The sequence below is a fragment of the Rhopalosiphum padi genome, chromosome 2 (genome assembly GCF_020882245.1).
Source record: "Rhopalosiphum padi isolate XX-2018 chromosome 2, ASM2088224v1, whole genome shotgun sequence".
Lineage (NCBI taxonomy): Eukaryota > Metazoa > Arthropoda > Insecta > Hemiptera > Aphididae > Rhopalosiphum > Rhopalosiphum padi.
Window position 1 is genome coordinate 58,809,414 of NC_083598.1, and position 9,789 is coordinate 58,819,202.

General features: G+C 26.6%; 1 protein-coding gene across 1 annotated transcript in view; it reads left to right on the plus strand.

Moving 5' to 3' along the window:
- Window positions 1–9,203, plus strand: part of LOC132921311 (probable ATP-dependent DNA helicase HFM1) — a 28,500-nt gene extending 19,297 nt beyond the window's left edge. The window contains 18 exon segments of the mRNA XM_060984271.1: window positions 355–583; window positions 1,054–1,199; window positions 1,773–1,963; window positions 2,026–2,123; window positions 2,187–2,401; window positions 3,270–3,490; window positions 3,586–3,646; window positions 3,648–3,705; window positions 3,806–3,942; window positions 4,038–4,269; window positions 4,363–4,426; window positions 4,514–4,620; window positions 4,730–4,784; window positions 5,721–5,884; window positions 6,042–6,087; window positions 6,200–6,349; window positions 6,772–7,307; window positions 9,018–9,203. Coding sequence (XP_060840254.1) covers window positions 355–583; window positions 1,054–1,199; window positions 1,773–1,963; window positions 2,026–2,123; window positions 2,187–2,401; window positions 3,270–3,490; window positions 3,586–3,646; window positions 3,648–3,705; window positions 3,806–3,942; window positions 4,038–4,269; window positions 4,363–4,426; window positions 4,514–4,620; window positions 4,730–4,784; window positions 5,721–5,884; window positions 6,042–6,087; window positions 6,200–6,349; window positions 6,772–7,307; window positions 9,018–9,100 — 2,793 coding nt within the window. The 3' untranslated portion in view covers window positions 9,101–9,203.
- Window positions 9,204–9,789: the final 586 nt, after the last annotated feature.

Genomic DNA, 9,789 nt, shown 5'->3' on the forward strand with positions numbered 1-9,789 from the left:
GATGTTTGTTTGATTAGGTCACATAATTATATACAGTATAGGTTCAAAATTATTGTACGAAGAAAACGCTTGTATACAAAAATTATAGACGGTTTAAGCATTGATATTAGACAGTAGTAATGATATAAATAGATGAAGTCTACTGCATGAATATATATATATATATATATATATATATTTTAATAACACATAAATATATTAAGTACAATTTTTATAAAAATTAATAAATAAACGAGTTTAAAAAAAAAGTTTCCTTGTACTTGTAAGTTATAAGTATACTGTATAGTCGTATAATATTATCATTTGGCTATTTTACTGAAATATTTAATACAATTAAATTTACTTATTATATAGAGTCGGTACGAAAAAATATTGATGGGCAACCAATTTATGGAGAGTCATCTTCATAAATACTTGACTGAACACATGAATGCAGAGATTTTTTTGGGTACGATATACAATGTTAAGGTTGCAATGGATTGGATAAGATCAACATTTTTATATGTCCGGGCGAGCAAATCTCCTCAAAATTACGGAATGATCAAGACCCTTAACGTCCAAGAAGTAGAAAATAGACTACAAAGTAGTGTATCACATATTCGATTTTTATATTCGTCACTATGCAGACGTTTGTGTAATTTCAGTGTTATATTAAGTTAACTTGAAATATTTTTAATTCTAAGCTTAGTAATGAGCTAATGAATGTATTATATTAATTTTACCTTGATGTGTTTATTTGTATGTATGGATACACGATAAGTAAATGAAAAAATTTAAATTTAAAACATCCATCATAGTGCCATAGTGGCCCGCTCAATATCTTATGTACAGCAAAGTGGCGCCCAATGGCCTACCTTTTTGTTTTTTAACATACCTAATATTTTATGGAGCATAGTTTATGTTTACTGTGAATTTCTTATCAAAATCTGCATTAATGATTAATTTCTATCTAAACCTAATTTAAACATCTTTATTTGTATATTATTGGTAATATTGTATTAAAGACCAATTAGGTATACAGTTAATAATCTGATACGTTATTGAATATTTTAGATTTGTGTTTAACGGAGATCAAAGCATTAGCATGTACGGGGTTAATTAACTTTCTTGATGGAAATAATGAAATAATTTCAAAACCAGAATGCGAAATAATGGCTAAGTATTCAATAAGCTATGCAACAATGAAAAAATATATGCAAGTAAGTTGAATATGTTCCCAATCTTAAATATATAATATATTGACTATTGAGTATTAATCATCGCGAATAATATTAAAATATTTATTATTGTTTGTATAGAAAATATCCCTTAATATAGTTTATAAAATAAAATTGAGAATCTTTCAAAATTAATTCATGTCCTATAACTATGCTTGTAAGTGACTCATTCATTTATTCGTGTTCTTATAGTTTTAAAATGTATGCTCAATGATACAACTTATGCCAAAACTTAAATTGATAAATATCTTCTTTTTTTCTTTGTAAATCACTACATGGGGGCCTAACTGTTTTCACATTACTTAGTCTGATTGATAATTACTTATGTACACATGTTAACATGTATAAAATATTTTCGTTACAAATTTTATAAAATTAATTATTCTAAATTTTAAGAATTATAAAGAATTATAAGAATTATTTTTATAATAAAAATAAAATAAGACGTCAATGTATATGAGTACCGAAAATAAGAATAATTTTAATTAGTATAAATTTATTATCATATTGTTCTTGTTAAAATATGTATAACTGATATTGTTCACATTTATTTAGTTAAAAGGAACTGAAAACTTAAATGATTTGATAAAATTATTGTCTCACTCTAAAGAATTTGAGTACATTAAGCTGAGAAGAACCGAAAAAGCAGCTTTAAATAATTTGAATAAAAATAAATTACCGGGAGCAGATGTTTTACGATTTCCCATCGAAGAAGAAATAAATACTCGAGAAACTAAAATAAATTGGTAATTTTATTTTTATTTAAAATAGTTTGTTTTATATTTATTAAATTATTTGTCCTTTATAGTCTTTTACAAGCGACCTTAGGAACGTTAAAAATTACGGACAGTTCCCTAGCACAAGACGCGAATAAAATAATTTTAATTTCTACGCGATTGACTAAAGGTATAGGCTACTATATTATGAGGTCTCTATATTACACGTGACTAAGATATTTATATGTTTTAGCTTTAAGAGAAATCATGTTCAAAGGTACAAAATTCGAAATTGCTCGAGTCGCGTGCATTTTGGCAAAATGTGTGACGACAAAATTATGGGAGCAATCAAAGTTTGTTTCAAAACTCATCCCAAGAGTAGGACAAGTGTTATCACGAGATTTTGTTTTAAATGGAAAAACTACATTGAAATCAATTAGGGATACTGATCCTAGAGATTTAGAACGGGTAATTACATTTTCTAATTTAAAATAAATACATTTTTGATTAAATTAATATTATTAATATTTTGATAATACTTTTTAGCTTTCATCAAGAATTTTTGTGTATATAAATAACATATCAGAAAATATGAGTAATCATGTATTTTTAAACTATTTATTTACATCCTTCGACTAGTTTAATAATGAATACGATGTTTACACTATAGATACTTATAACGTATAGTAACTTTTCCGTGTATATTGTATAGATCCATAAATGGGCATAGAAGTTGTGGTGATGACACCGCATATATAGGACGCTTCTTTTTTATTTTATTATCCTTGACCTAAGAGTCAACCCACTTGCATAGTATAGGTTAATGAAAAATGACAAAATTAATTTAAAAACTTAAAAGTGTGATAAACAATAATCAATTAATTATCATACGGTTTGTGTTAATTTTCATCATAACACCTGTATAATCAATACCTATAAACCGAAATATAGTCAATACTTTCTATAGTAATTTTAAGAATAAAAACTACTTAAATGTAACATACTAACATGATAGTAGAGGAAAAATTAATATGTATACATTTAAAAGATAAATCAACACAATAAAATAAATAAAAAATAATTCTCACAAACCGAGTAAAAAGTATTTGTACTTTATAATCGTACCTTCTAAGTTCGTTAATATAACCAACTAATTTTTTTATTTAGATGACATTGTAATTATACAATGAAATGCATCAAAAACTAATGATTTTTTCAACCGAACTTATGTAAATCATTTTTAGTTAAAATACTATCTACCTAAAAAACAATATACATTATATAAGTATTTGACATTTGTTTAATGAGTAACGATTAAATTTTATTATTTTTCCAGTTCCTTAACCGACAGCCACCGTTTGGAAACCATATACACAAGTTTATTAGTCAAATTCCAAAGTATAAAGTGCGTACAACTTTTGATAAATTTTCAGAACTAGTTATCGTAACACTCATTTTAATTGACCACGAAAATATTTCGTCAAATGTACTATTTCAAACTATATCAGTTTTAGTGGGTGATTCTGAAAATCGTCTGCTAAAAGTTCAACAAATACGGTAGTATAATATTATTAATAAAATAGTAGATAAGCTCTAGTGGTACTACAATATCATAATTATACGTAATTATCGTGAATTATTATTTTTTCTAGTAACGAAAAATTTTTGGAACAAGGAGGAGTCATACAAATGACTACACCATTACAAAATAATTTTTTTTTTGGATATGACCAACTACGAAATTATTATTTGTCTAATAAGTGACTATTGGGGTAAGTTTAAAAAAATTAAATATACATATTTAATATATTTAATAGTTCTATATTTTTATCGTATTATATTATTTATTAGAATTCCTATTTATTTTTGTAGTCGGAATTGATATTGAGATTAAGTTCAAACCAGGTAATCACGAAGAACATGCCAAAGAATCAATGAGTGAAGAAAATTATAACGATGAATCACTTAAATCACCATTGAAAAATTTCCACTCTCCGCCACCAAAAAAAGTATTGTACTAATTCAGTAATATATTTTTTGTGCAACTAAGTATCATATCATTATTGTTTTTTTAATTTATCGAATTATCATTGTAAATTCGAAGAAGCGAAATTTGAGAGTAATTAAACAAGACAATAAAGACAAAACACAGTTAAATATTAAAAAATATTTACATAACATTACTTTGAAAGATCAAGACCCTAAAGTCATGAATAAACTGCGCGTGGAAGAGGATACAAATACTGATGTAAAGCGTTGTGCTAATGAAAGTAGTGTTGCAACACGTAGAATTGCAGGCGAAATGTTCAACACACAAACTAATTTCCAAAACCATGGTAGGACGTTTAAATTATTACTAGTTAACGTTATTTTAAAATCTTTAAATTCAATAATAAGACTGTTGCTCTACGCTGTTTTTATTGCAATAGGACAGTCAAATGAATATTTTAAATTAAATAAAGACGATTTAAATAACTATTTTTGTTATGATGAGTAAGTTTTACGTATTCAAATATTGGGTTATATACCTTCAATTTTATAATTAAATACTGTTGCATAAAACGTATTATTGTATCAAAGGTTAATAAATGACGACGTATTCGGTGATTTATTCGTACCCGAAGATAATAATCATGTCATCTCTAAAGCATTTGATTCGGCGATAGAGAAGTGTTGTTTCAGAGAAAGTGAGTTGTTTTTAATTAATGATGTCTAACTGTTGAAATTATTTACTAAAAACTGTGTATATTAATTGTGTATAAATTTAAATACGTCGTACAATATTCCTATGTTTAGGTGTAATTCAAACAAATTCCTTAAAAAATAAAATTCTGAATGAAGTTATTGAACCGTATGTATTATTATTTTTTTCGTTATTATAAGTCTTTTATCGAATTTTGGTATTTACTACTACTCTACTACTAGAGAATATTCGATAAATTTATTTACACCTAAATTAATATATGTTTTGTTTACGGTTTGTATAAAATCAAATCAATGTATTTAATGTATTGTTATTATAAACCTATAATATACATATTATAGTAATATAATGTATAGTACTATAGTGATTATAATTGTAATCATTTCGAACACTGTTTTAGTAACATAGAACAAAATATCATCACAATTTATTTGTTTGATTACGAAACAATGATACATAATATTATACTATAAGTAGGTATAATAGGTACCTGGTACATGTATATTATATATAATAGGTTTCTGAATTAATTATGTAACAATAACAGTTTAATCTTTAGTATACCATTTTTAAACATCGTTAATAATACTCAAATTATGTTATTTTACGAAGTTGTGTCGCTTAACAATATTATGGAATTTTAACGTTTATACAATATTCATAAAAAGTTTATTATAATATATTATGAAGCACTGTATAGTGTATATAATTCGAATAATTTTCAGTAGTTTTATCTTAGTTAACATATGGTTCAATGGTTGGTATTTTGGTAATTAAAACATTATCGTATTAAAAAAAAATAGTTAGCATTATATTTTAAGTTCACGATTATGAATCTTCTTTTACTTGAAATAAATAGAAAAATACTATAAATGAAACAAATATAGATCTATCTAAAGAAGAAACTAGAGAATAAAGAATTCGAATATATGGTATTTGTATTTTGAATTAGATTTATGTTTGAAAATTATTCAATTACATTTTTATTCGAATAATTATAAAAAAAATCATTCAAATAATTATCTAGATAATATTTTGCCTAACTCTGCTATATATGTACTTTAAACAATTTATATTTTTCAGCATGCAATCGAGACGTTCCAGAAAAGACAGTTGTTCAAATGAGAAATTAGAATATAATAAATTAATAATGGAAGAAAAATCGGGCGACGATAAAGTGGTGGTGGATTTTCGTCTTCCAGAATTTAATCAAATCACCTGTAAGAATATAAATCGATACAGGAAAGGTAATTACACAGTTCTTCTCTAAATATGAGATAAAAAAACACTTTCAAATGCTCGTGGATATCGTTATAATGAACACTTATTAATGCTGTTGCTTTTCAGTTTTTTAGGCTTAAAAGTAAAGTTTTATAAATTAATTAGGTTATTATTTTCTAACAGATCAATTATTGGCAAACAAAGAAAATTTCAATCCTTATAAATTGAAGTAATTATTATTATTATTTTTATTAACATTATTATTAATTTTGAACTCATAAAAATAATAAATAAATATGATTTTTGTTTATATTAAAATATTTATTTAATTTTATGCTCAGCAGTACAAAAAAACGCCTTCCGTTCGACGTTATACAAAAATATCACTCCGAGAGTAAACACGAAATTACGTCCATTGGATTTGATGTGAAACAGAAACATTTTTCGGACTCAAAAAGTACAAATAAAAATCGTTACATGCTTTCTTCAAGGTAAAATATTTCTTAGCGATAGAGTTACGCTAATATGTATATGCATAATAAAATAGTGGTGATTAAATTCAATATATGAATTAGGGAGTGAGTTACTTTGAATTTAGTGTGAACGTTAAAGCATTCAAAACTCCCAATTAATGTATGTATAGAATATATTAGAAGGAATAAGAACGATGGTACCAGAGATTATTTATGTTGGAAAATTAAAATATTCTACGTTTCTATAAATTATGTAATAATTAAATATAATAGATACTATATGTATAAAAATCAACGAAATTATTTTAAATTTTGTTTCCACTTATTATGCTCTTAATCTGAACTTTTATTTTCCATAAAAGCTCTGTTTAAAATATTAAATTTTAAATTTCCATAATTTGAAAACTATACATTTATTATACAATTTATATTCGTTTTAGGACGTCGACGACGACGATGAGTCAGACAGATGTTGTATTTGAACAGAAATTCGAACAGAACTTCTCTACAATAAATACCGAACACGTGATTCCGAATGCTGCCGTGGGTCGATTGTCCCGCCTAATAGAAAACAACTTGAAGGCCCCGCCCGATTTTTTAATTAATCAGGACACGGAAAATTTTCCTGAAGTAGCTGAAATTCATCGCAGGGAATACTTAGCAAAGACCTTTGTACCGGTCGATCGTGGTAGCATGCAGCAAAATAAACCAGAATTTGAAGTTTTCGCGGCACCGACGGTCCGTACGCCCAGACACAATAATTGTCTTGGCGGTAAAACAACTCTGGACAAGTATTTCCGAGCGGCTAAGACTTCACGGCGACTACTACGTGATCTAAATTCCAGGGGGCTTTCCGTAGCAGTGTCAGACGTTTCTGCGAAAAGTCTTGTCGGAAAACCATCATCTGGCCCAGCAACGCAGCAAAACACTGACCCCAAAGACGAGAAACTGTTGTTCACAAAGCATTTTCTTAACCGTGAGTATTGTTGTTTATGTATTAAACGTACATCTATTTTAAATAAATATTTCCATCATTCTGCATTTGTGCATGCTGCACCACCATTTAACATATAATAATTAATGAAAAAAACTCGTTACGAGTATAGGTATGTGTCGAATTGTATAAATATTGTTTTTGAACTTGAAACGAAGCCATATTGAGTATAAAAGGTTATTTCATAACGTGCTGAAATCAAAAATAGAACGTATAAATAAATAACTTCTTACATTAAATAATGTAGTGAATAGTTATTTTAAACTTTTATATTTTTTGGCAATTTATTTTTTTATTTTATTAGCTCTAAACAAGGTGTTTTTCGAGGGGTAATTTAGCTTCACGTGCAGCGTTTCAACGTGTAAACACATTAAAAATTAATTTGATAAGTGTTGAGAAATCATATTATGTATTATTATATCACCTGCTATAACACTTTAGTCCACGATGCTACTGACCACTGACGTGTTTCTATCATTAGTAGTTATTATTTCCTCGCACGCACTATTTTAGTATTATAATAACATTAATAACGGATAAATGGTGTAAGATAATGATAATAAATAATACATGTCAAATACATTTGCTCGTATACTCAGCTAGATGACTGTATAATAATATACTATTTACAGTTTTATCGATTATGTAATTTACATATAACTTTTTGCCGCTGTAAGTCACGTTATTTCCGCCGGTTTACAAACATCAAAGGAATGTTTATATTACTACAACGTTTCGCGATACCATCGCCCCGATATTGTTTTCGTCATTTCTCTGTCTGCCGCATCTCCGATATTGTTTTTAACCATTCTCTCGCGACGGACGAGTTTTGATCGTTCTTACAAGTTTTACGGGTCGTATTTACGTGGGTATAATGAGAAGGAGCTGTTTCATAAGCTGACGATTTTAATGTGAGATGTTGGGTAGTATGCTGTAATTTGTATGCTACATCATGACGCGTTAGAGGCCTATTTACCACGTTCTTCGGGGGGGGGGGATTAATTGAAATAAAGTACATTTATTATGTTATTTATAATCTCTACTTATTTTTCGTATTTTTATTATTTTTCATACCATTTAAATCGTTTACAAACTAATAATAATAATATTAGGTCACTCAAATAAATAATAAAGTTCTATATTATCTTTTATGATATTTGTTTAAATTTGTAAATTATACTAGTATGATTTCCTTTTAGCGTCTAGACTCACTGGACAGTGAAACAATTTGACCACCCTACTCAGCGCTTAGGCGTTAGTAAAAAGTAGTGTTTAAACACTTTAAACGCTGCAGGGAGACCAAACCTTTAATCAATGTATAAAAGTATGCGTCATCAGACAACAGACAGCATAATTTTATTATATTCACACACGTATTTAGAGTAACAACAATAATGATAATATATACCTAGTAGTATAGTGTGTAGTGAGTTTTGTATATTCTTATAAGGTATAAAAATGATATAATAAGCATTATATAACCTATAAAATAATAATTCTATGAATAATATTAATCCTAAATAAGTAGGTGTTCTAACCTAACCCCTTGGGTTTCACCCTTAAATACGGTTTTCATCCAATGAAGAAAATAAACAATTATCTTTCTAAACGTGTGTTAAGTCGTAATATTGTGTAATATAGCATTGTATTAATTAATTAATTAATTATCATATTTTTTATTGTACATTTTAGATAATTTGGAAGAGTCACGTGAGACATCCTGTACCAGACAGTGTTTACATTACTATTTCCCAGCGACTTCTAAGGACTTGTAAAAATAACTTTTAAAATTAGCTTATTCACACTCTTTTTAAAACCGCAAGCCTTTTATACACAAGTTTTAAAAGTTACATATCTTTTATTTAAATTTCTTAAAATTTCCTGAAATAATTATGTTATGAAATTTACATAAAAAATTGCTTCTTAATTTATTGTATAATATATATTACTATATATTATAATTAGTGCAATAAATACTAGATAAATATAAATAAACTATGTTATAAATGAATAAATAAATATATATAATTTATATTTTTAAAAAGCAAAGTACGGATTTTATTCATTTAAAAACCGCGTCGAAAATTTGGATCAAAATATATTTTTATACATAGATAACATTTAATAAAAGGTTTCTCATTAGTTGTTCTCACAGAAACCTAAGAAATCTCAACATTACAAATGCAAAATTTTTTTATGTGTATTTCAAATACAAGTTGATGAAATTGAACATTTAAATTAAAAATAGTAATTTTAGTTATTTTGTAAATAATTCTAAAAATATTATTCGTTGAAACTCGATGCCGCAGTAGGCTACGTAAAATATTATTTACTTTACATAATTCAATTTTTGTTATTTTATCATTTAATTTAAATTCAACACGTCCATATTACATGTAACCTGTAAACTGAATCGTCGATGACGGGTATCGTTATTTTTTTATATACTAAAATAAATACTACC